Below are 24,462 nucleotides of genomic sequence, written 5' to 3' on the forward strand. Positions count from 1 at the left end.
AAAGGACCAGGCAGGGCACCAGGATGCCTGCGCCCATCACTGGGTTTTGGGAAGAAGGAACGAGCAAAGCAACCACCACCAGCTGGGCTAAAACCAGGGCTGTGCGAGGCGACCCCGGGCACAGCCCCACTCACCGCAGTCCTTCTCATCCGTGTTGTCTCCACAGTTGTCGATGCCATCGCACTGTCGACCGATCCACAGACATACCCGGTCGTTCTTGCAGCGGAACGGTCTGTTGGGGGGACACTGGAATTTCACTGCACCAGCAAACAGAAACAAACGGTGACGGTGAAAGGAGACGCCAGAGCCAGGCGGTCACGCTTGTCCCGAGCTGCTGCTCAGCCTCTGCCCGCTCGCCGGGGAGGCTTGTCCCACGAGGGTGAGCGGGCTCCGGGAACTAAAGCAAAGAGACTGAAGCAGAGACCATCGCCCGGTTGCTGGCCCAGCCACAGGAGGGTCAGCCCTCTTCTAACCCATTCCCACGTCCTCTCAGCCCCCCACAGCCAGCCCCACGTCCTCTCAGCCCCCCACAGCCAGCCCCACACCACTCTGCTCTCTCCTAACCAGAGCCACCTCTTGTCCCCAGCGTCCATCCCCAAGAGGATCCAGCTCGAGGGGATGCGCAGAGCTGCTAGAGGTACCCACAGCCCCCCCTGGGTACCCACAGAGGCACCCAAGCTCCCCTCCCCGCTGTGCCAGTGCTCAGGGCAGGGACCTCGCAGGAGCTGGGAGAGGAAACGTGGTGTCACTCACAGCACTCTTCAGGGTTTTCATCCGAGTTATCCCCGCAGTCATCCTCCCCGTCGCATTTCCAAGCCAGGGGTTTGCACAGCGTGTTGTTGCACTGGAACTCGTCCAGGGGACACGTGCGAACTGCAACAGCCCGAGGCAGGAGGAGACATGTCAGTTGGTGCTGCCTGGCTGCCAATACGCTGCTCTGGGGCTGGAATTCCAATTTCCAGCATAGCTGGGGGCTCGGCAGGGCTCGGGTACGTGTCTGTGCACACCCTGGGGCCGGGCAGAGTGGTGCTGGGACAGCTAAGGAGAGCTCCCACCCATAATGGGGACACACAAGGGCACGGGGGGGAATCGTAGAATCACCAGGTTGGAAAAGACCCACTGGGTCATTGAGTCCAACCATTCCCATCAATCACTAACCCATGTCCCTCAGCACCTCGTCCACCCGGCCCTTAAACCCCTCCAGGGAAGGGGACTCAACCCCCTCCCTGGGCAGCCTCTGCCACTGCCCAACGACCCCTTACGTGAAAAATTTTTTCCTAATGTCCAGCCTGACCCTCCCCTGGTGGAGCTTGAGGCCATTCCCTCTCGTCCTGTCCCCTGTCCCTTGGCAGAAGAGCCCAGCTCCCTCCTCTCCACAACCTCCTCTCAGGGAGTTGCAGAGAGCAATGAGGTCTCCCCTCAGCCTCCTCTTCTCCAGCCTAAACCCCCCCAGCTCTCTCAGCCCCAAGAGTGCCACGAGCGCTGTCATTACCCCCGGTGCCGCAGTTCTCCTCGTCAGTGCCATCCATGCAGTCCGCATCGGCATCGCAGCGCCAGCGCATGGGGATGCAGTGCCCGTTCTTGCACTGGAACTGGTCGAACTCACAGCGTGGGGTGCAGTCTTTCTGCAGGGGCAGGGGGAGGGACAGTGGTCAGCAAGGACAGTCCTGGCCACAGCAGCCTCCCGTCCCGTGATCGCACCCAGCACCAGGCTCTCAGCCTCTCCTCGGTGCCTGGGGACCCCAGCAGAGTGCGACTGCGTGGGACGCATCCCCACGCCACGCGAGGACGGGGCAAAAATGCTTGCAGGGAGCTCCTGCCTTGGTACCGAACCTCGTCAGAGCCATCCGCGCAGTCATGGTCCCCATCGCACTTCCACCTGCCGGCAATGCAGCGGCCGTTGGCGCAGGAGAACTCGCTCTCTGAGCAGGGCCGGGGTGCTGGGGACAGAGAATCAGAGAATAACCAGCTTGGAAGAGACTCACCAGATCACTGAGTCCAACCATCCCTATCAAACGCTAAACCACATCCCTCAGCACCTCGTCCACCTGTCCCTTAAACCCCTCCAGGGAAGGGGACTCAACCCCCTCCCTGGGCAGCCTCGGACAGGGACCAATGACCATTTCTGGGAAAAAACAGGGTGACCCCTTGAGCGTGGGCAGCAGGCAGAGCTGCCAGGGCAGATGGTCTCCCTGGCCAGCAGCTCAGGGGACACAGGATGACACAGACACACATCCAGCGGCACTGGGGACAGGGTGGGGTGCAAGCAGAGCCTGAGGAACTGCCAGAGATAGTATCTCCCGGCCCCCTTCCCATCCCACTCCAGGGCTTCCAGCTCCCTGCAGGGAAATGCAATTTTGGGGGGCGTTACTGTGGCCGTCCAGACTCACTTCTGGGTCCTCCAAGTCATTCTCCACCCAAGGCAGCAGCAGCCCCGCCACTCCCTGCTGCCCACGCCGGCTGCGGTGCCACGGGCAGGGCTGGCAGAGCCATCCCCACCTCCGAGGGCATGGGGATGGACTCCAGCTCGCAGCTCAAAGCACCCACAGGGCTGGCACCAGCGCAGCCAGCGTCGAGTCCACTGCAGGAGGGTGGCATGCGGCGCAACCTCCTATCCCGGATGGTTCCTGGGACCCTTCCCCTCCCCACTGCCTCAGAGAGACCCCGGGTGTTGGGCTAGGTGGCCTCTCCGGCCACAGCGCAGAAGCCAACGGGACTGCAGGGGAAAAGTGGGGTAGGAAGGATCCAGACAGAGCAGAAAGGGTCAAGTTGGGGACAGATTAGGAGCCAAATATGAGCCATGCACGGGCCCTGGTTCTGGAGGCAGCAGGGTGGGACCCTCCCTGGCCACGGCTCCAGTGGAGGGAGACCCCGGTGATGCTCAATAAATCTGCCTGGGTTGTTCAGTCCTGAATCCTCTGCCTTCACCTAGAATTTATTGTCTTAATTTATTTCAGAGAGACTGTACATGGAATTAAAAGATTTTGGCAGGAACCTACCTCTGAGCGCCCCATAACGACAGTGTGAAAATGGAGAAAAACATAAGATGAAGTGAAATGGCACAAACTCAAAAACACAACATGAAATCAACAGAAAAGAAAAAAAAAAGTTGCACCCTAGAGAGCTGCAAGGAGACAGAGGGGCCCGGGATGGGCTCCAGAGGGATGGAACCGGGCTCCTGCACGCAGCAGAGCCCCAAGAACGGTCTCATCCACATCATGGTCATGGTTCTCTGCTGACACAGCCCCGCTAAGCAAGAGGTAACTCATCAAGGGCCACCAACGTGGTTGTCTGCCACAGCTTCTGGGGACCAGCCGATCCAGGCTCAGGTTTGTGAACCAGGTTCAGGTGGTTCCACAGCTCCCTCCCAAAGCCTGTGTGTTCCCACCACCTTCCCAGGCCGAGCGGTTCCAAAGGTGCCGCCTGCCAGGCTGGGGCCACGGTGTGGGACAACGGTCAGAAGCAAAGCAGGACGAGGTGCCTGCGATTCCCACGGGGGAGCACGGCCACACAGAGCTCGTGGGCTGCCTGACAGGGAGGGCATCAGGGGCACCTCCTCCCTTTTACATAGAATCATAAGGTTGGAAGAGACCCACCGGATCATCGAGTCCAACCATTCCCATCAATCACTAACCCATGTCCCTCAGCACCTCATCCACCCGACCCTTAAACCCCTCCAAGGAAGGTGACTCAACCCCCTCCCTGGGCAGCCTCTGCCACTGCCCAGTGACCCTTTCCATGAGAAATTTATTCCTAATGTCCAGCCTGACCCTCCCCTGGTGGAGCTTGAGGCCATTCCCTCTCGTCCTGTCCCTGTCCTTTGGGAGAAGAGCCCAGCTCCCTCCTCTCCACAACCTCCTCTCAGGGAGTTGCAGAGAGCAATGAGGTCTCCCCTCAGCCTCCTCTTCTCCAGCCTAAACACCACATCCCACTTGGGGCCTCTCTTCAGAACAGCAGCCGAGCCCAAGCTGTGCGACTGGGCTACCCAGAGCCCTGGGGTCAGGCTCGCTCTGTCCACGGGGAGAAGGTTGCTCCCCAGCCACAACCAGCCTGGTGCTCCCCGACTGTAACTGGGAGCACTGGCAGGCAGAGGGGACCAAACTGCTCCCCTCGGCCCTGCACAACCAGCTCCCAGGACAGCAAAACCTCGAAGGTGACACGTACTGCAGCTCTCCTCGTCCGAGTTGTCCCCACAGTCGTTGTCGTAGTCGCACTGCCAGCGCCCCGGCACGCAGCGGTTGTTCTTGCAGCGGAACTGGTAGGGCTCACAGGTACGTTCGTCTGGAAGGGACGAGACAGGGACAACCATCAGCATCGCTCCGCGCTCAGGTAGGGATGGGCACGCCAGCGCTGCTCTCTGCCTGCCTCTCTTCAACCCAGCCTTGCCCATGAGGTTTGAAAAACGAGCAGCTAAAACCTCCCGCAGCCCCGGGTACGACGGCAGGGACAGAGAGCACCAGGGCAGCCTGCTCCTGGGAGAAGTTGGGGTACAAGGTGCCCTCTGGGCTCGTCTCCCCAGCCCCTGCTCACCGCATTCCTCCTTGGGCTCATCGGAGCCGTCCCCGCAGTCATCCTCGCCGTCGCATTTCCAGCGCGCCGGGATGCACCTGCCCGAGTCCTTGCAGCGGAATTCATCCACGCCACACGTCATTTGGGCTGGTGAGGAGAAACAGGACCACAAAGATATGGGGAGGTTGAGGTGGGTCTAGCGTGGACCAGGCACATCTCCTCCTCCATGGGGCCGACGAGCTGACTGGAGCCGACTGCAGCATCCCTGCTTGGAACAGGGCAGGGAAGGTCCCCCCTTTCAAGCAATTCTCCAGGAAGAAGTCAGAGAAAGGAGTATCTCAGCAAGACACAACCAGGCAAAGCCCCCACTGCCTGCAGGGAGCGAGCTGGGACACAGGCGAAGTCACACAGAGGTGACCGGCTGTGGGGCAGCCCCCAGTTCTGGCGTGGCCAGCCCCCCCGGGTCCCCGCGCAGGCTCCTTACTGCAGTTGGCAGGTTCATCCGAGCCGTCCACGCAGTCGTTATCGCGGTCGCACACCCAGACGCGAGGGATGCAGCGCTTGGTGATGGCGCACTGGAACTGGTTGGGGGCACAAGTCACCTCGGCTGCAGGAGGGAGGGAGAGGCAGAGTCAAGAGAGGGCACGGACAGGCAGAGATCACCAGCCCACAAAAACCACCCTGCAGATGCTCCAGCATCTGTCCGGCCGTGCTCGGTGACTACATGTGCGAGAGGGGAGGGGAGCCCTGTGGTAGCCCCAGAAGACTCGAGCAGCTGCAGAAGAGAGGGCAGAAGCCACAAGATCCCTCAGCTGTGCAAAAGGCTCAGTGCAAATCCACAGCAAATATTGAACTTGTCGCTCTGAGGGATTTAGGGATTTCGTTTCTACTCAGAAACTGAAGTGTCTGCAGGGGCAGCAGGATGAGGGTGGACAGAGACTGTGCAGAGCAGAAGGGAGGTCCAAGGGCAGGACCACCGAGAAGCCAGCCTGCAGAGAAGTTGGTACTCAAAGACGTGGATCTGACCCAGCACGGAACTCCTCACCCCTAACCGCAGACGATGCCCACATCCAACACGCTTAACAGCTCCCCACTTACGACAATCCTTCTCGTCCTCGCCGTCACCGCAGTTGTCCTGCCCATTGCAGCGGAAGATGCCGGGGATGCAGCGGTTGGTGTTGGTGCATTTGAACTGGCTGGGCAGGCAGACGTGGATATCTGCCAAGGGAGGCAGCCCGGTCAGAAGCTGACAAGCTGCTCTACCACGACACTGCAGCCCTGCTGGGATTTGAGGGTCGCGAGGGGAGGTGAAGAACCTACCACAGTTGGCTTCGTCTGAGTTGTCCTGGCAGTCGTTGTCTCCATCACAGATGAAGGCTGGGTTGGTGCAGATCCCAGTGGAGCACTGGAATTGCCCTGGTCGGCATTTGAACTCAGCTATGGGATGAGACGGAGCAAAATGTTTGCTCTGGGATGGCACAAGGATGCTGCAGGGCTGGCAAGAGCCGCACAGCGTGGTTGGGGGGCTGGGACACCATGGGCCACAGTCAGCCCCACTTGGTACTCACGGCAGTCCTCCGGCTCATCCGATCGGTCCCCGCAGTCGTCCTCGGTGTCGCACTTCCACCAGAAAGGGATGCACTTGTCGTTCTTGCAGACAAACTGCGACAGAACCACAAAATCATAGAATCACCAGGGTGGAAAAGACCCATCGGATCATCGAGTCCAACCATTCCCATCAATCACTAACCCATGGCCCTCAGCACCTCGTCCACCCGGCCCTTAAACCCCTCCAGGGAAGGGGACTCAACCCCCTCCCTGGACAGCCTCGGACAGGGACCAATGACCCTTTCTGGAAAAAGTTTCTTCCTAATGTCCAGCCTGACCCTCCCCTGGTGGAGCTTGAGGCCATTCCCTCTCGTCCTGTCCCCTGTCCCTTGGGAGAAGAGCCCAGCTCCCTCCTCTCCACAACCTCCTCTCAGGGAGTTGCAGAGAGCAATGAGGTCTCCCCTCAGCCTCCTCTTCTCCAGCCTAAACCCCCCCAGCTCTCTCAGATGCTCCACTTCTTCTCCAGCCCCCTCCCCAGCTTCCTTGCTCTTCTCTGGACTCGCTCCAGAGCCTCAACATCCTTCTTGTGGGGAGGGCCCAGAACTGACCCCAGGATTCGAGGAGCGGTCTCCCCAGGGCCGAGTCCAGAGGGAGAAGAACCTCCCTGGACCTCCTGGTCCAGGACAGCATGACGAGCTTGTGAAAGTGGCTCGGAATGGGGAGAAGGACCCCAGAAGGCTCTGCCAAGGGCACTGATCTCCATCCTGTCCTTTCCCATATACTCAGTGTCCCGACCCAGAGCAAAGCCTTAACCCTGAGCCCACCCCATAGAGCCTCTGGGGTGGGAGAGAGGGCAGGGATCAGGTAGAAGGTTATTCCAGAGCCTGAGGGTGCCTGGCTTCCCCCAACACCCCCAAACGATGGCAGTTTGTGTGGGCTGGGAAGTGCTACAGGAGGGAGGGGTTGCCCATGTCCAGAGAAGGCACAGCCCCCAGTACCCAGATGCACAGCGTGGGCACCAGCACACGCAGAGGAGCTGGGACCTGGTGACACCACAGCAGGAGGGACACGCACACGAGCACAGGTCAATGCTCGTGGAGGGTGCGAGGTCCACGCAGGCAGATACAGGCAGGGGTAGGCAGGCTGTTACCTGGCTGGCCGTGCAGTTGGAGACACAGGTTTTGCCATCGTTGCCCAAGTAGAAGTTGGTGGGACAAGCACATTTGTGCCCCCCGCCTGGCGACAGGAGGCAGAGGTTGCTGCAGCCGCCGTTGTTGGTCTTGCAGGGATGGTTGGGAACTGGGGAGGGCAGGGAGACAACCGTGAGTCAGAGCAAGTTGAGGGACCCTCAGGGTGCCATGTGAACCCCCAAGCTGTGAAACCCTTCTCAGCATGCACCCTCTCCTGCACCCTTTGCTCAACCTGGTGTTCCTTTCATAGAATCATAGAACCACCAGGTTGGAAAAGATCCACTGGATCATTGAGTCCAACCATTCCCATCAATCACTAACCCATGGCCCTCAGCACCTCGTCCACCTTAAACCCCTCCAGGGAAGGGGACTCAACCCCCTCCCTGGGCAGCCTCGGACAGGGACCAATGACCCTTTCCCTGAAAAATTTTTTCCTGATGTCCAGCCTGACCCTCCCCTGGTGGAGCTTGAGGTCATTCCCTCTCGTCCTGTCCCCTGTCCCTTGGGAGAAGAGCCCAGCTCCCTCCTCTCCACAACCTCCTCTCAGGGAGTTGCAGAGAGCAATGAGGTCTCCCCTCAGCCTCCTCTTCTCCAGCCTAAACACTCCCAGCTCTCTCAGCCGCTCCTCTTCTTCTCCAGCCCCCTCACCAGCTTCCTTGCTCTTCTCTGGACTCGCTCCAGAGCTTCAACATCCTTCTTGTGGGGAGGGGCCCAGAACTGACCCCAGGATTCGAGGAGCGGTCTCCCCAGTGCCGAGGCCAGAAGGAGAAGAACCTCCCTGGCCCTGCTGGCCACACCGGGTCTGATCCAAGCCAAGATGCCCTTGGCCTTCTTGGCCCCCTGGGCCCCTGCTGGCTCCTGTTCAACCAACCCCGCCAGGTCCTTCTCCTCCAGGCACTTTCCAGCCAGACTTCTCCTAGGCTGGAGCTGCTCAGGGTTGTTGTGCCCCAAGTGCAGGACGCGGCATTTGGCCTCGTTAACCCTCCTGCCGTTGGTCTCAGCCCATGGATCCAGCCTGTTCAGATCCCTTTGGAGCCTCCCGACCCTCCAGCAGATCCAGCTTCCACCCAGCTTAGTGTCATCTGCAAACTTGCTCAGGGTGCCCTCGATGCCTCCATCCAGATCGTTGATAGACACTGAGCAGGGCTGTCCCAGCCTCTTGCCCACAGAACCAGCAGCACCCCAAGCCCTCGACTCACCGTCAGGCTGCCGGTAGGGATGGTAGATGTGGATGTCCATGGGCCGATGCAGGGTGCTGATCAGGAGGGTCTTGTTGGCTCCCGTAGTCTTGTGGGCTCGGTTGATGGACTTGGTCTCCCAGTCGGTCCAGTAGATGTAATCCTCAAAGAGGGTGAGCGCGAAGATGTGGGGGATGTCCTGGCTCAGCACTGCAAGGGGGAGCGGGCAGCTCAGCGAGGGGCTGCCCCACACGCCCCTTCCCACAGCGCAGCCTTTCTCCAGGGAACAAAGCTCTTCCTCTGATCAGAAGCAACTGGGGAGCCAGACCCAGCAGCCTTGGCGTCCACTCTCGTGACCAATCCAAGGTCTCCAGGCCAAAAGGACCCAGCAGCACCCTGGGAGCCCCGGTGCTCTCACCCGTGTGCCTGTTGGAGCCGTCCAGGCTGGCAAACTCGATGTAGTCCTCCCGCGCGTCAGCCCAGTAGATCCGGCTGTTGATGTAGTCGAGGGTGAGGCCGTTGGGCCAAGTTATCTTGGTGTCAACGATGACGCTGCGGTTGGTACCGTCCATGCCAATCTTCCCGATCAGGGAGTGGTCCCCCCAGTCTGTCCAGTAGAGGTAACTGGGGATGAAACATAAGAGCAGAGGGAGGCTGAGTTCACAGCACTGGCCACGCTCTGCTCCTTGTGTAGCTAAACCAAGACTGCAAGACACGTGGGTGCAGGGCAGGGGGAACATCCAGGTGACCCAGAGGCGAAGAGGGAAGGTCCTATCCCATCTCCCAGCCTCCAGGGCTAGAGAAACAGCAGCAGGGACACCAGGCCCTTCCCAGCATAGAGGGGAAGGTCCAGGTCCCCCAGGTTCTCACCCGTTCTGCACATCCACGACCAGCGCCCGGGGCTCACGCAGGCCTGAGTTGACCAGCACGGTGCGGTAGGCACCGTTGAGCTTTGACACCTCGATGGTGTCCCGACCTTTGTCGCACCAGTACAGGTTGCCTCCCACCCAGTCCACTGCCAGCCCATCGGGGTTGCTGAGGCCAGTGCGGTGAAGAACCTGTTGGGAGAAAAGAGAGATGTTAGGGCTGGGCAGGGAGAAACAAATCTTTTTCCCTCAGGGATGACAACATCCACCCTCCTCATAGAATCACCAGGGTGGAAAAGACCCACTGGTTCATCAAGTCCAACCATTCCCATCAATCACTAACCCATGTCCCTCAGCACCTCGTCCACCCGGCCCTTAAACCCCTCCAGGGAAGGGGACTCAACCCCCTCCCTGGGCAGCCTCTGCCACTGCCCAGTGACCCTTTCCACGAAAATTTTTTTCCTGATGTCCAGCCTGACCCTCCCCTGGTGGAGCTTGAGGCCATTCCCTCTCGTCCTGTCCCCTGTCCCTTGGGAGAAGAGCCCAGCTCCCTCCTCTCCACAACCTCCTCTCAGGGAGTTGCAGAGAGCAATGAGGTCTCCCCTCAGCCTCCTCTTCTCCAGCCTAAACCCCCCCAGCTCTCTCAGCCGCTCCTCTTCTTCTCCAGCCCCCTCCCCAGCTTCGTTGCTCTTCTCTGGCCTCGCTCCAGAGCCTCAACATCCTTCTTGTGCTGAGGGGCCCAGAACCGACCCCAGGATTGAAGGAGCGGTCTCACCAGTGCCTCAGCACATTCCTGCCCAGCTCTTTTTTCGCTCTTTTCTTCCTCCAACTCTCCTTTCCCACTGCTCTGGGGCAGCACAGAGCCCACCTCCGATGGGGACAGTGCTGCAAAGCATCCCCGTAGCAACCTGGCCTGATGCCCTGAGCCCAGTGATGACCCCTCAGCAGGGCTTGTGCCCTCTTGCCTCATGGCCCTGGTGCCAGCCCAAGCCCCTCCCAGGTAGCCGCTCTGTGCGGGAGGTGGACGAGGACCAAGCTGCCCAGCCTGGGGACGCCCCCGTGGCTGCCTCCATCCCCACCTGAACGTTGCTGCCATTGATGTGCATGCGGCGGATCATGCTGCCCTGCGTGGTGACGTCTGTCCAGTAGATCATCTGTTCCCGATAGTCAAAATCCAGAGCCACCGCGTTGTTCAGCCCCTGGGAGGAAGGCAGAAGTGTTGATACAGCCTCACCTGCACAGGGTCACGGGGGCTTTATAAAGACCAGTGAGACCCCAGCCTCATCTCCTGGTCCCCGCAGCAGAAAAGTTAACAGCGCTTACACACAACCGCTGCACAGCCCCTACTTTATACAGGTCTGGGAAGCCAGGAGCCTGAATTCCCAGGCTGGCAGGCCTCCTGCCCCTCTCCAACCCCACACGCCCAGCCCCGTGCAGCTGGTGCCTCCCCCTGCTCCCAGTTCCCCCCGTACCTGCTTGAGCAGCGTGTAGTTGGAGCCATCCAGGTTGAGTTTCCTCAGGTAGTACCGGTTGGCAAAGATGAGGAAGGGCTCTTCATCTGCTCAGGGAAACAACGAGACGTGTCAGGGAAGCACTGCTGGGATCCTCTGCGGACCTGCCACCCTCCCTGCTACACTGCTGCTGTGAGTCATAGAGTCACCAGGTTGGAAAAGACCCCCAGGATCATTGAGTCCAACCATTCCCATCAATCACTAACCCATGGCCCTCAGCGCCTCATCCACCCGGCCCTTAAACCCCTCCAGGGAAGGGGACTCAACCCCCTCCCTGGGCAGCCTCTGCCACTGCCCAATGACCCTTTCCGTGAAATTTTTTTCCTAATGTTCAGCCTGACCCTCCCCTGGCAGAGCTTGAGGCCATTCCCTCTCGTCCTGTCCCCTGTCACGTGGGAGAGGAGGCCAGCTGCAGCTACTTCACCCTGCAGAGCATCGTGACCAACAGCAACGCTAGCAACATCCTGCAGACGCCACAAGAGCATCCTTGGCTTTCACCTGTGACAGCTTTACAGCTGGTGGGGTTGTCAGGTTTCAGCTTGTAGCCCTCTATGCACAGGCACTTGTAGCTCCCCAGGGTGTTGATGCACTTCTGGCTGCAGGGGTAGGTGGTGGAGCACTCGTCGATGTCAATGCACGTCTTCCCGTCGTCCTTCAGCCGGAACCCAGGACGGCATCTACACTGCAGGAGGCAACCCAGAGCTGTTAGACAAACCCAGGGCCCACACGCTGGGACGTGACAGGCAGCACCATGGGACAAGTAGGCTCAGGCACAGACAACTTGTAGATGCAAGAATCATAGAATCACCAGGTTGGAAGAGACCCACCACATCAGTGAGTCCAACCGTTCCCATCAATCACTAACCCATGGCCCTCAGCACCTCGTCCACCCAGCCCTTAAACCCCTCCAGCAAAGGGGACTCAACCCCCTCCCTGGGCAGCCTCTGCCACTGCCCAGTGACCCTTTCCACGAAATATTTTTTCCTGATGTCCAGCCTGACCCTCCCCTGGTGGAGCTTGAGGCCATTCCCTCTCGTCCTGTCCCCTGTCCCTTGGGAGAAGAGCCCAGCTCCCTCCTCTCCACAACCTCCTCTCAGGGAGTTGCAGAGAGCAATGAGGTCTCCCCTCAGCCTCCTCTTCTCCAGCCTAAACCCCCCCAGCTCTCTCAGCCGCTCCTCTTCTTCTCCAGCCCCCTCCCCAGCTTCCTTGCTCTTCTCTGCACTCGCTCCAGAGCCTCAACATCCTTCTTGTGGGGAGGGGCCCAGAACTGACCCCAGGATTCGAGGAGCGGTCTCCCCAGGGCCGAGGCCAGAGGGAGAAGAACCTCCCTGGCCCTACTGGCCATGCCGTGTCTGATCCAAGCCAAGATGCCCTTGGCCTTCTTGGCCACCTGGGCAAGAGCTGCAAGCACGCGCCAAACATGCCTGTGCCACAGGACAGGAGCAGCCCTCATGCTAAGGGTGGAGGAGGAAGGGAGCAGGAGAGCATCCCCTCAGCCAACCCTCCCATCTGGTGGGCCCCTACCTTGTATCCGATCTTGAGGTCCTCACACTCCTGGGAACAGCCGCTCATCTTCTTATTGAGGCACTCGTTGATGAAGCAGTTGAGCTCATCCGAGCCGTCCATGCAGTCGTTGTTGTTGTCGCAAAGCAGTGCCTCCGGGATGCACTTCCCGTTCTTGCAGAGGAAGAAGGAGTCGTTGCACTTGTTCTCTGCAGCGGGCGGAGAGGAGGCGGCAGTGGTCAGCACGAGGCAGCTGGTGGCCCCGCTCCCCGGCCGCGAAGCCCGCCGGTACCTGGGTTGGTGCAGCGTGGGTTCTTGGGTGCCTCATCCGAGTGGTCGTGGCAGTCGAATTCGCCGTCGCACTCCCACTGCCTGTTGCTGAGGCAGCGGCCGTTGGCGCAGCGGAACTCGTTGGGGCCGCAGGTCGGGTATTCTGTGGGAGGGTGGGGGGCTCAGACGGTGCAGCCGACCCCCCCGAGCCAGCCGGGAGCAACGGGGGCACGGCAGCGGCTGGGCTGCAGGGATTGATGGCACCGATACCCAAACCTCCCTGCCGCCCCCCTGCACCAGCCAAGGAGACCGCAAATCATAGAATCATAGAATCATCAGGTTGGAAAAGACCCACTGGATCATCGAGTCCAACCATTCCCATCAATCACTAACCCGTGTCCCTCAGCACCTCGTCCACCCAGCCCTTAAACCCCTCCAGGGAAGGGGACTCAACCCCCTCCCTGGGCAGCCTCGGACACTGCCCAATCACCCTTTCCGTGAACAATTTTTTCCTAATATCCAGCCTGACCCTCCCCTGGTGGAGCTTGAGGCCATTCCCTCTCGTCCTGTCCCCTGTCCCTTGGGAGAAGAGCCCAGCTCCCTCCTCTCCACAACCTCCTCTCAGGGAGTTGCAGAGAGCAATGAGGTCTCCCCTCAGCCTCCTCTTCTCCAGTCTAAACACCCCCAGCTCTCTCAGCTGTTCCTCATAAGGCCTGTGGGTGGGTTTGGATCTCTCCCTGCTGGGAGGCTGGGGGCACAGCTGTCCTGTGTCTCCCCAGCACCAAACCCCTCCTCCTTCCTCCCCTGGCTCTCTCTCACCCTGCTCTCAAGTCAAACCCCTTCCAGATGATGAAAGGTCCATCTCAAAGCCCAAGAGACCCAGAGCGGCTGCGAAGCCCAGTGCTGCCAGAGATACGGCCCTCGCTGTCCTCCCCAGTCCCAGGGGCACCCACCACACTCCGGGGATTCATCGGAGCCGTCACCGCAGTCGTCATCGTGGTCACAGACAAAGTGCTTGGGAATGCACTGGCGGTTTCCACACATGAACTCCCGCTCGTCACACGTGTTGTTGTACACTGCAACAAGGCAACGCTGTCGGCTCCCACCAGACCGTGCGCCCCGAGCCCTTCATCTTGTGGGGCTGCGGACAAAAGCTGAGGCACAGCCCAGTCGGAGCAGGGATTCCTACTGCTTTGTCCCCAGCCTGAGCCCTTGTCCTGTGGCTGCAAACAGCACCCAGGTCCATGGTGCCTTTGGCTATTGCTCCACAGGATAGGGCTCCTTCTCTCCTCACAGTCAGCGAAAAGCACCCAATGTCCTCATCTCCAAGCCTAGCAGGGAAGCGGCCAGGACGAGGCATCCCAAAGTGGCCAGGATGAAGCATCCCGATGTGGCCAGGATGAAGCATCCCAAAGTGGCCAGGACGAGGCATCCCGAAGTGGCCAGGACAAGGCATCCTGAAGTGGCCAGGATGAAGCATCTCAAAGTGGCCAGGGCAAAGCATCACAAAGTGGCCAGGATGAAGTATCCGGAAGTGGCCAGGACGAGGCATCCCAAAGTGGCCAGGATGAAGCATCCAGAAGTGGCCAGGACGAGGCATCCCGAAGTGGCCAGGATGAAGCATCCAGAAGTGGCCAGGACGAGGCATCCCAAAGTGGCCAGGATGAAGCATCCCAAAGTGGCCAGGACGAGGCATCCTGAAGTGGCCAGGATGAAACATCCCAAAGTGGCCAGGACGAGGCATCCCAAAGTGGCCAGGACGAAGCATCCCAAAGTGGCCAGGATGAGGCATCCCAAAGTGGCCAGGATGAAGCATCCGGAAGTGGCCAGGACAAGGCATCCTGAAGTGGCCAGGATGAAACATCCCAAAGTGGCCAGGACGAGGCATCCCAAAGTGGCCAGGATGAGGCATCCCAAAGTGGCCAGGATGAGGCATCCCAAAGTGGCCAGGACAAGGCATCCTGAAGTGGCCAGGATGAAGCATTCCAAAGTGGCCAGGACGAGGCATCCCAATGTGGCCAGGACGAGGCATCCCATCCACAGACACCTCAGGGAACGTGACCAGCCCCCCCCGCAGCTCTGCTCCTCTCCTCTCCAGCCCCGGGCTCTACCACACACCCAGCCCTCTGGGGACTCACCGCAGCCGGCAACGATGCTCTCGTCAATCCCATCCGCACAGTCCTTGTCTCCATCGCAGAGCCAGCGCTTCGGCACGCACACGTAGGTGCCCGGGCACTGGAAGGATCCCGTGCTGCAGGTGGTCAGCTCTGGGGAAGGGAGAAGCAGGAAGAAGATGAGTTATTCCCACCGGCCTGTGAGCCCCCACATGTCAGGGGAGCTTCAAGATGCAGAAGCCAGGAGAGCAGTGAGGATGACAACACAGGAAAGCAAGGGTGGGAGAAGGGATGAGCAGGAATCCATGGAGACAGAGCAGCAGCACAAACAGGGACTGGGAGAGGTCAGAGCAGGGGTTGGAGAAGACTCACGGCAGCGGCTGTCCTCATCGGAGCCGTCCCCGCAGTCGTCTGCCCCGTCACACACCCAGAGCTTGGAGATGCAGCGATGGTTGTTGCACTCAAACTGCATGGGGTAGCAGAACTTGTCTGGGGGAGGAGACGAGGGGTTAGAGTGATGCCAGAGGAAGGACACAGAGCACAGGGCTGGAGGCCAGGGTGCTGTGGGGCTCCTGCTCTCCCAAGCCCTGCAGAGCCCACATGCCAAGCTGAGGGGTGATGCAGCTGTAGGGGTGTGGGATTCCCTGCTCTGGAGCCGGGTAGGTTCCTGAGTTCCTGAGCACTGTTTGGACTTTGTTAAGGGAGGCTGGAACTGAAAAAATAACTAAAGGGAGCTGTGGAAAGGGTCACTGGGCACTGGAACAGGCTGCCCAGGGGGGTGCTTGAATTACCTTCCCTGAAGGTGTTTAAGGAATGAGTGGATGAGGTGCTGAGGGATATTGTTTAGTGATTGATGGGAATGGTTGGACTCAATGATCCTGTGAGTCTTTTCTAGAAACCTAATGATTCTCTGATTCTGTAACAGGCCACTTCCACAATGACCATGGATATTCATTCATGTGTTGAGCAAACGAACCCAACTGGCCACAGTTCACAGCCTAAGCTTGAGAAGTGAGACCACAGACGGGGAAGAATCTGGAGTGTGGCCCTTGGCAAAGGGATGTCAGAGAGAGGAGAGGGTCTTGCCTCCCCTCAGCACGCCTGCACCCCGTGCTATTGCCCCGGAGTCCCTTGCTCTCCCCACCCTGCCGCTCACTGCAGTGCGTCTCATCTTCTCCGTTCTCGCAGTCGTCCTCTTTGTCGCAGGTCCAAGTCATGGGGATGCACCTCCCGCTTGGGCAGGCGAAGTAATTGGCCGGACACTTGGGTTTCCTCCCACCTAGTTTCAGATGGAAACGTCAGTAAGGGTGGTGGGGCGGACACGTCCTACCTCCTCCCAACCCAGAACCAAAGGAATCCTCCCCAAAAGCCCTCTGTGATCCCACATCGACCGGCACCCTCCATGCAGGAGCTGTGCAGGTAAAGGACAATGTCCCAGTTTGCAAACAAAGCATCCACTGCGCAGACAGACCCCAAAAGGGAGCACCCCGAGGGTCAGCACGATGGCCCCGCTCTCCCAGCCTGAGCCCCCTTTCCTCTCCCTGCTCTCACCAGGGCAGTTGCGCTCGTCTGAGTAGTCTCCGCAATCGTTGGCCCCGTCGCACACCCAGCTCGGAGCGTAGCATAGAGAGGTGTGTTCGCACTTCTGGAACGTGGTACCCTTCACCCCCAGCTTGAAATAGCTGCTGCAGTCCGTGGCGGCTGCAAAGAATCACGGCAGGAGCTGCAGGTGATGGGTGCTGCTCACCAGCAGCACAGCCCTCCCCTCCCCAGAGCAGCACGGAGCTGATTCTGCACCACATTGACAGCAACGGTTGGACTCGATGATCCAGAAGGTCTTTTCCAACCTGGTGATTCCATGATTCTATGATTCTATGTGCCCTGAGCTGCTGTGATCGTGTCCAGCGCTCCTGAGGGGCTGTGGGCAAGCACAGGGGGCAGAAGGGATGGGCTTCCAGCCAGCAGGATAACCTGGGCTGGTCTTTGCTGATGGGATGGGAGCCAGGGCTCTTCTCCTTCCCCGATTCAGCACAAGTCTCAAAGACTGAAACGAGGGTCCCAGGCCCCTGGCAACAGTCCCCGAGAGCAGGAGCATCTCCAGAGCTCCAGCAGGGCAGAGCTGGAGAGACAGTGGGGAACAAGAAGCTGGGGCACTCACTGCAGTTCATTTCATCCGAAGCATCCTCACAATCGATGAACTGGTTGCAGCGGCTCGAATTGCCAATGCAGCTCCCATCTCGGCAGCGAAACTCGGTAGCGGCACAGCTGGTTTCTGCAAGGGGGAAGCCCCCACAGCGGCTGAGACTGGGCTGTGGGACCCAGTAGGTACAGCAACCCCAGAGCCCGCACACCCTCACTGCCCGGCACAGCTACAGACCCTGCACTCCCAGCTCCGATGCCCGACAGACACCTAGGGCTCTTCCAGCTCACGCACTCTACTTGGCAGCCTGAGCTCACCTCCCGAGCTGGCCTGTCGCTAGCACGTCTGGATGAGCTCAGGGGAGCTCCTGATCTTCCCTATCAGTTTTGAGCCAAGCAGACAGGCTGCTGCAGCCCTGCAGCTCTGAAGAGACGCTGCCCTTGGGGCTGCTTGGGTGCCCTTTCCTCAGGAGCCATGAGGAGCAGCGACGCCGCGCATCGCCATCCCCTCACGTTCCTCCTGGGTGTCAAACCACTGATCTCAGGAGGCTCACGGCCCTGCTCGGATCATCCTCCCAGCCGTCACAGAGTGAGCTCTACAAAGCCATCCGTGGCACACGCAGCACAAGTCGGATTTAGACCTTGACTCCTCTAAGCCCCGGCTCTGCTCTGAGCCTGTCAAGCTGAAGGTAACTCTTCCCCAAAGCCTCCGTCCTTGTCCCAGACAGCTGACTAAGCCCCGGCGAGGGGCTGGCTGAGAGCCAGCCAGCCTGCTTACTGTTACAGGGCACTTCGTCCGAGTTGTCCCCGCAGTCGTCCACACCGTTGCACCAGTAGCGGCTGGCGACGCAGCGCCCGTTCATGCAGTGCAGGTAACCCTTCTTGCACTTGCGGCTGCCTGCGAGGGAGGACGAGGTGGTGAGCGCCCGGGGACGGCTCCCCAGGGGCGTCAGCTCCTCAGGGACCCTTCGCAGGGGGAGAAACTACACAGGGAGCATTAGGAAAGAGGCTCCCTCGTGCTGCGCTGGCAACTTGGCAGTGTTAAGCTCGGCCTTGGCCCAGCAGAGACCTCCCTCCCAGCTGAGGAGCGAGGGCTGGTGTTGGAGGGAGGATGCTGCAGCCCCCACGGGCTCAGCTCAGCGTGTCTCACCCTCCAGCCTGCCCCAAACTATAAAAGACCTGGAGCTCATAAAGCCTGGCCCAGCTGGGAGGTTGTGGAGAGGAGGGAGCTGGGCTCTTCTCCCAAGGACAGGGGACAGGACGAGAGGGAATGGCCTCAAGCTCCACCAGGGGAGGGTCAGGCTGGACATCAGGAAAAAATATCCCACGGAAAGGGTCGTTGGGCAGTGGAACAGGCTGCCCAGGGAGGGGGTTGAGTCCCCCTTCCCTGGAGGGGTTTAAGGGCCGGGTGGACGAGGTGCTGAGGGACACGGGTTAGTGATTGATGGGAATGGTTGGACTCAATGATCCGATGGGTCCTTTCCAACCTGGTTATTCTATGATTCTATGATTCTATGACAAGAGGGACTGCGAGTGCTTGAGGGACATGAGCAGACACCCAGGAGTCCTGGCTCTCTTTGCTGTGCAGAGGTGACAGCTCGAGCAAGGCACCCGCGTGTGCTGAAGGCTGCGTGCGTGTGTCTGAGCGAAGCAGCAAGAGGAGGAACCTTACTGCAGTAGGATTGCTTCTCATCTGACTTGTCCTTGCAGTGGACGACGCCGTCGCAGGTCCGGCTGAAGTCAATGCAGTCGCCGTTCCCACACTCGAACTCGTGCATGTCGCAGGTGGAATTCGGAGCTGGGGAAGGCGTGGGGAACGTCAGCTCCGCCAGGCTGAAACTGGCTTCTCCTCCTCCCCTTCCCAACCCCATCAGCTCCCACTTCCATCTCCCCTCCACCTTTGCAGGTGAAATCCTCCTGCAGGATGCGCTCGCCACGGCAGGAGCAGTTGACGTGTCCTTTGGGCGTGAGCAGGCAGAGATCCTGGCAGCCGCCGTTGTTGACCCTGCATGGGGACAGCTCACCTAGGAGAGACAGAGAGCAGCCACTCCAGGGACTGTCCCAGCAGTCCCTTCCCCTTGGCGAGAGAAAAGTAGGGATTCCTCCCCAGCTTCTTCAGGTGAAGCTATGGGGGATGCACGGGGCTGAGGGCATCCAGGATCCCCAGATCCTGCAAGGAGAATTGCCAGAGAAGAGCTCAACCAGGGCAAATTCTCTCTTTTTAACTGGCTCAGGGTTTGAGGATGGAAAGGCCTTAGCATGAGCTTCCTAACGGAGCAATAAGAGGCCAGGAAGGATGGTGGGATGGGTTGCCCGTTCCCTGACCTGCAGCTGGGGTGGAAAAGCCCTGTCTGGCACGGGGCTGAGCCGCCCGAGAGAGGGGGGAGAAGCAGGGGAGCAGGGGCCGGCAGAGGGAAGGCTGCGGGGGCTGGGGGGACGTGGGGTGTCCTTACAGCTGTCAGTGTCGTTGGCCACGGCGATGATGCCCATGGGCTGCTGGGGGATGTCAACACGCAGCAGCTTCATGTCGGTGCCCACGTACTTGTTGGCTCGTTGCACAGCCCTGCGCACCCAGTCCGTCCAGAAGATGTAGTCGCCGTAGACAGCCAGACCAAAGGGGTGCACGGGCTCCGACTTCAGGATCACCTGCCAGACACCAGCAAAGCGTGAGCATGAGGGAACCCGGCTGTGGGACACACACCTCCAAACGCAACCTCTCTTTAGGCTGGACAGGAGGAAAAAATTTTTCATGGAAAGGGTCACTGGGCACTATCAGAGGCTGCCCAGGGAGGGGGTTGAGTCCCCTTCCCTGGAGGGGTTTAAGGGACGGGTGGACGAGGCGCTGAGGGCCATGGGTTAGTGATTGATGGGAATGGTTGGACTCGATGATCCAATGGGTCTTTTCCAACCTGGTGATTCTGTGATTCTCTCAGTCTTGGGGAAAGGCCTGCAAGCCCCATGCCTCAGAACAGCTCTGCTTTCCTCTGACAAACCACCAGCCCCACCCCCCTCACCCATCTCTGCCACTGGGGTCAGCTCTGGACTCACGTGGCGGTGGGAGCCGTCGTATTCGCAGCGTTCGATTTTGTCCAGCGTGGCATCAGAGAAGTAGATCTTCTCAGCCTTGTGGTCAATGGCCAGCCCGTTGGGTGTCCGTATGTCCTGGTCGATAATGATGAGGACGTTGGCACCAGAGAGGGTGGCGCGCATGATGCTGGGGTGCTGCTCATTCCAGTTGGTCCAGAACATCAGGCTGGAAGGGGAGAGACATGCAAAGTCTTCACAACCCCACATACGTGTTGGCTCAAGCCCACCCCTTCACCGCTGTGGGGCTTCCAGAGCCTTTGGGATGGATGGGACATTGCTCCCACATAAAAACGGGTGGGAGACCACTCCTCGAATCCTGGGGTCAGTTCTGGGCCCCTCCCCATAAGAAGGATGTTGAGGCTCTGGAGCGAGTCCAGAGAAGAGCAACGAAGCTGGGGAGGGGGCTGGAGAAGAAGAGGAGCGGCTGAGAGAGCTGGGGGGGTTTAGGCTGGAGAAGAGGAGGCTGAGGGGAGACCTCATTGCTCTCTGCAACTCCCTGAGAGGAGGTTGTGGAGAGGAGGGAGCTGGGCTCTTCTCCCAAGGGACAGGGGGAATGGCCTCAAGCTCCACCAGGGGAGGGTCAGGCTGGACATTAGGAACAATTTTTTCACAGAAAGGGTTACTGGGCACAGGGAGAGGCTGCCCAGGGAGGGGGTTGAGTCCCCTTCCCTGGAGGGGTTTAAGGGCCGGGTGGACGAGGTGCTGAGGGACATGGGTTAGTGATTGATGGGAATGGTTGGACTTAATGATCTGGTGGGTCTTTTCCAACCTGGTGGTTCTATGATTCTATGAATGAGGCTACTACAGCCAGGTGGGGAATTCAGTACCCATGGTACCAGCTGGCCAGAGGAGAGGTTCGGATGGGGCTTCTGTCTGGGCTTTGGGATGCTAAAAGACATGCAGGCAGCTGGGTGCAGAGGGCCTCTCCTCCCTGGGGTCTGATAATCTCTCTGCTTCCTCCCCAGCAGAGGGATGTCCACCTGGGACCCCATGTTGGCCCCGGGGAGGCCGGTTGGACCACTGAAGGCCACTCACTTCTGGCACTCGTCCAGCACAAAGGCTCGGGGGTGGTCGTCCCCGGACATGGTGATCACCGTCTCCCTCTCGAAAGCCCCCACGCGGCTCTGGTCCACGGTGTGGCGGGTGATGGTGGAGGTGGTGTAGCTCGTCCAGTAGAGCGTGTCCCAGCCGCGGTGATACGCCAGCCCCTCCACGGAGCCCACGTCTGCGGGACGGGAGGAACAGGCAAGGGTCGCATCCAGCCTGTGCTCCCGCGAGGCTGCTCGCCTCCCTCTGCACAGCGGGCTGGGACACTTGGGCATCACTTCTTTGGCAGCTGCAGTTATCGTGCTTAATTACATCCAGAATAAAGCCTCTCAGAGGCTCTGGCTGCTCGCTAGCACTGTGCCAAGGCGGCTGCACTTGAGGGGGCTCAGCAGGGCTCGGCTAGTGCCGGTGGGTGAGCCGAGACCCCAGGAGACACCAGGACCTCCAGGACAGAGCTCAGCTACCAAGCACTGGCAGAGGCTGCCCAGGGAGGGGGTTGAGTCCCCTTCCCTGGAGGGGTTTAAGGGACGTTTGGACGAGGTGCTGAGGGACATGGGTTAGTGATTGATGGGAATGGTTGGACTCGATGATCCGGTGCATCTCTTCCAACCTGGTGATTCTATGATTCTATGATTCTAAGCAGGGAACCTGAGAGCTGTTCACTCCAATGAAACAAGGACACAAACTTGTCCTCCAAGCTCGTGTTCTCATCACCTCCCCTCGCTCTGGGCTCCCCGTCCCCGCAGCAGCGGAGCTGGGAAGGGAAGGGTCTCCCTCTGATAGGGGAGAGCTGAGACCCAGCGGCACAAAGTGAGAAGATGAAGACCAGTGGTTGACCAGGGAGACCTTCCCACCCGCTTCCAGGCCAGGAACTTGAACTGTCCACCCTTCCTTCCTCCCTCATTAAGAGACAGCAAAAGGTTTAATGAACCGGCTATGAAAGATGGGCCCTGCTCTCCTGATCTCGGTGATAACAGCTATCCCCAGTGCCAAATGTAAATGCTCTCATTAGCGAGCACATCTATAACCCTTGCTGGAGCCGCTCTCTGGTGACGCAGAGCAACAGGCAGAGTATTTTGAACCGCTGGAAGAGCCCGTAAAACCAACTAAATGCAAATCCAGGGCTGGAGGTGGGGCCAGGGCCAGGCTAGCCTGGTTTGCTCAGGCTCAGTGCATCTGTCTTGGAAGTCAAATGCAAACACAGAGCAAATCCCAAGTTTGCTGCAGCGCCGGGTTTCTAGAGCAAAGCAAACCCGTGTGCACGCCAGAGCCTCGTGACACGCTCCCTCTGCCAGAACGAGCTCTGCGCTCCTAACACTGGCGTCCTCTGCGTCTCTTCCAGAGGCACCGGGGCTGAACCCTTAGCAGCTGCCACTCAGAACACCTTTTGAAAACACCCAAAGAGGCGAACTGAGAAAAGGAACAAAAGCCCTCGGGCGAGGAAGGAGGGAGTTCAAGAAGAGCTGGAGGGGGAGAACAGAAGAGAGGGGCCTGCGGGCAGATGAATGCGGAGGGAGCCCCGCGACACTCACTCTCCACGATGGTTTTGCGTCCCGTGCCATCGTCGTTGATCTGCTGGATGTTGCCGAAGTGGATGTCGCTGTAGAATATGCGGTTGCTGCCCTTGGAGCCATAGCGGTAGTCGAAGGCCAAGGCAATGACATTCTTCATGTGTTCCGCGTCCTCGAAGGGCTTGATGGGCGCGTTGAGGTTGTTCTCGTCCGACAGGTGAATGCTCTTGAGGATGGTGCGTTCCGAATACAGCAGGTAACCATCGTAGTCCCGGCAGCTCACACCGTCCTCGGACAACATTCCATGGGCACAGGCGCACGTCCGCTGCCCGCCGCCCCGGAACAGGCACAGCTGCTGGCAGCCCCCGTTGTTCTGGGCACAGATGTTGGTGCCTGGGGAGGAAAAAGGATCGTGCGAGGAACTGGGCAGGCTCTGTGGAGGAGGATGCTCCCGCTCAGCTGCTTTTCGCCCTGCTCCCAGAGGAAGCGGGTGAAGGAGAGGGCTCAGCCTACAGTACGAGCGGGTTCTTTGACGAGGACACAGCGGCTCATTTGTTTTCATCCCCCTCCCCGCATCTGCCTGCTAGGGGAGCCCAGCCCAGGTGCCTCCTGGCGCTCAGCAGCACTCACATCCGCTTTTGGACGCACCTTTCTGCCTGGCCCGGTTGAAGACTTTGATGTCCTTGAGCTGCACACCGATCCCTGTCCGCAGGGACACCGACTCAGTGGCGTTGTCCTTGTTGCCTCTTTTGATGGAGCCGTTCGCGTGAGTCCTAAGAAAACAGAGTCATTGAACAACCGATGTGGGGCCCCCTCAGCAACACCCTGCACAGGATCCAGCTCCACCACCTTCACACCAGCACCAGCTCCACCACCTTCACCGCAGCACCAGCTCCACCACCTTCACACCAGCACCAGCTCCACCACCTTCACACCAGCACCAGCTCCACCACCTTCACACCAGCACCAGCTCCACCACCTTCACTGCAGCATCAGCTCCACCACCTTCACCGCAGCACCAGCTCCACCACCTTCACCGCAGCACCAGCTCCACCACCTTCACACCAGCACCAGCTCCACCACCTTCACCGCAGCACCAGCTCCACCACCTTCACCGCAGCACCAGCTCCACCACCTTCACCGCAGCACCAGCTCCACCACCTTCACACCAGCACCAGCTCCACCACCTTCACCGCAGCACCAGCTCCACCACCTTCACCGCAGCACCAGCTCCACCACCTTCACCGCAGCACCAGCTCCACCACCTTCACCACAGCACCAGCTCCACCACCTTCACACCAGCACCAGCTCCACCACCTTCACCGCAGCACCAGCTCCACCACCTTCACACCAGCACCAGCTCCACCACCTTCACACCAGCACCAGCTCCACCACCTTCACACCAGCACCAGCTCCACCACCTTCACCTCAGGACTAGCTCCCATGCAGCCGGCACCCAGGGCACCCCCAGCACCCATAGACCTCTTGGACACTGTACCTGTCACTCCAGTAAATGTACTCCTCGAAGACCGACACCGAGAACATGTCCATGTTGTTGCTGGACAGGACGACCTCTCGGTTTTCACCCGTCTCCAGGTCGATTCGTTCAATCTTGTCTGTCCGGGCATCACACCAGTAAAGCTTCCCGTCCTGAGGTGGTGGGAAAGCAACACAGTCAGCAACGCACTGGGGTGGCACTAAGGCACCTTCCACACCTCCTCCTACAGGTCCCAAGGTTCAGAAGACCCTGGACAACGCTCCCTGCACTGGAGACGGCGACCGTGTCCTCAGAGGCCTCCCACCAGGTCCTAGGACAGCACCGCGCTCCCAGCTGGTGGTTGTACCTCGTAGTCGACAGAGATCCCGTTGGGCCAACTGATGCTGACGTTCACCAGCACCATCCGCTCCGTCCCATCCAGACGCGACCGTTCGATGCGAGGGTACTGCCCCCACTCCGTCCAGAACAGGTACCTGCAGGGGACAGCAGGG

At 59.7% G+C, this 24,462-nt stretch overlaps 1 protein-coding gene across 3 annotated transcripts in view; it reads right to left on the reverse strand.

Annotated features, from left to right (window-relative positions):
• LRP1 (LDL receptor related protein 1) overlaps positions 1-24,462 on the reverse strand; it is a 103,284-nt gene that overhangs the window by 10,534 nt on the left and 68,288 nt on the right. For 2 of the 3 annotated variants that reach the window (XM_069879632.1, XM_069879634.1), the window contains exons 38-72: positions 24,318-24,444; positions 23,972-24,123; positions 23,122-23,246; positions 22,495-22,866; positions 20,951-21,140; positions 19,877-20,081; positions 19,282-19,474; positions 18,727-18,852; positions 18,501-18,626; positions 17,607-17,726; positions 16,848-16,961; positions 16,241-16,390; positions 15,834-15,968; positions 15,062-15,178; positions 14,714-14,842; positions 13,529-13,651; positions 12,598-12,738; positions 12,327-12,514; positions 11,301-11,484; positions 10,764-10,849; positions 10,371-10,490; positions 9,296-9,483; positions 8,844-9,049; positions 8,447-8,635; positions 7,208-7,356; positions 6,078-6,171; positions 5,830-5,946; positions 5,608-5,727; positions 4,994-5,116; positions 4,531-4,656; positions 4,165-4,281; positions 1,834-1,940; positions 1,493-1,625; positions 754-873; positions 135-257 (exon numbers count right to left, since the gene is read on the reverse strand). In XM_069879632.1, the coding sequence (XP_069735733.1) occupies positions 135-257; positions 754-873; positions 1,493-1,625; positions 1,834-1,940; positions 4,165-4,281; positions 4,531-4,656; positions 4,994-5,116; positions 5,608-5,727; positions 5,830-5,946; positions 6,078-6,171; positions 7,208-7,356; positions 8,447-8,635; positions 8,844-9,049; positions 9,296-9,483; positions 10,371-10,490; positions 10,764-10,849; positions 11,301-11,484; positions 12,327-12,514; positions 12,598-12,738; positions 13,529-13,651; positions 14,714-14,842; positions 15,062-15,178; positions 15,834-15,968; positions 16,241-16,390; positions 16,848-16,961; positions 17,607-17,726; positions 18,501-18,626; positions 18,727-18,852; positions 19,282-19,474; positions 19,877-20,081; positions 20,951-21,140; positions 22,495-22,866; positions 23,122-23,246; positions 23,972-24,123; positions 24,318-24,444 (5,135 nt within the window). The remainder of the gene's footprint in view (positions 1-134; positions 258-753; positions 874-1,492; positions 1,626-1,833; positions 1,941-4,164; positions 4,282-4,530; positions 4,657-4,993; positions 5,117-5,607; positions 5,728-5,829; positions 5,947-6,077; positions 6,172-7,207; positions 7,357-8,446; positions 8,636-8,843; positions 9,050-9,295; positions 9,484-10,370; positions 10,491-10,763; positions 10,850-11,300; positions 11,485-12,326; positions 12,515-12,597; positions 12,739-13,528; positions 13,652-14,713; positions 14,843-15,061; positions 15,179-15,833; positions 15,969-16,240; positions 16,391-16,847; positions 16,962-17,606; positions 17,727-18,500; positions 18,627-18,726; positions 18,853-19,281; positions 19,475-19,876; positions 20,082-20,950; positions 21,141-22,494; positions 22,867-23,121; positions 23,247-23,971; positions 24,124-24,317; positions 24,445-24,462) is intronic. The other variant, XM_069879633.1, reaches the window with a different exon arrangement.

The sequence above is a fragment of the Phaenicophaeus curvirostris genome, chromosome 38 (genome assembly GCF_032191515.1).
Source record: "Phaenicophaeus curvirostris isolate KB17595 chromosome 38, BPBGC_Pcur_1.0, whole genome shotgun sequence".
In the NCBI taxonomy this organism is placed as follows: Eukaryota; Metazoa; Chordata; class Aves; order Cuculiformes; family Cuculidae; genus Phaenicophaeus; species Phaenicophaeus curvirostris.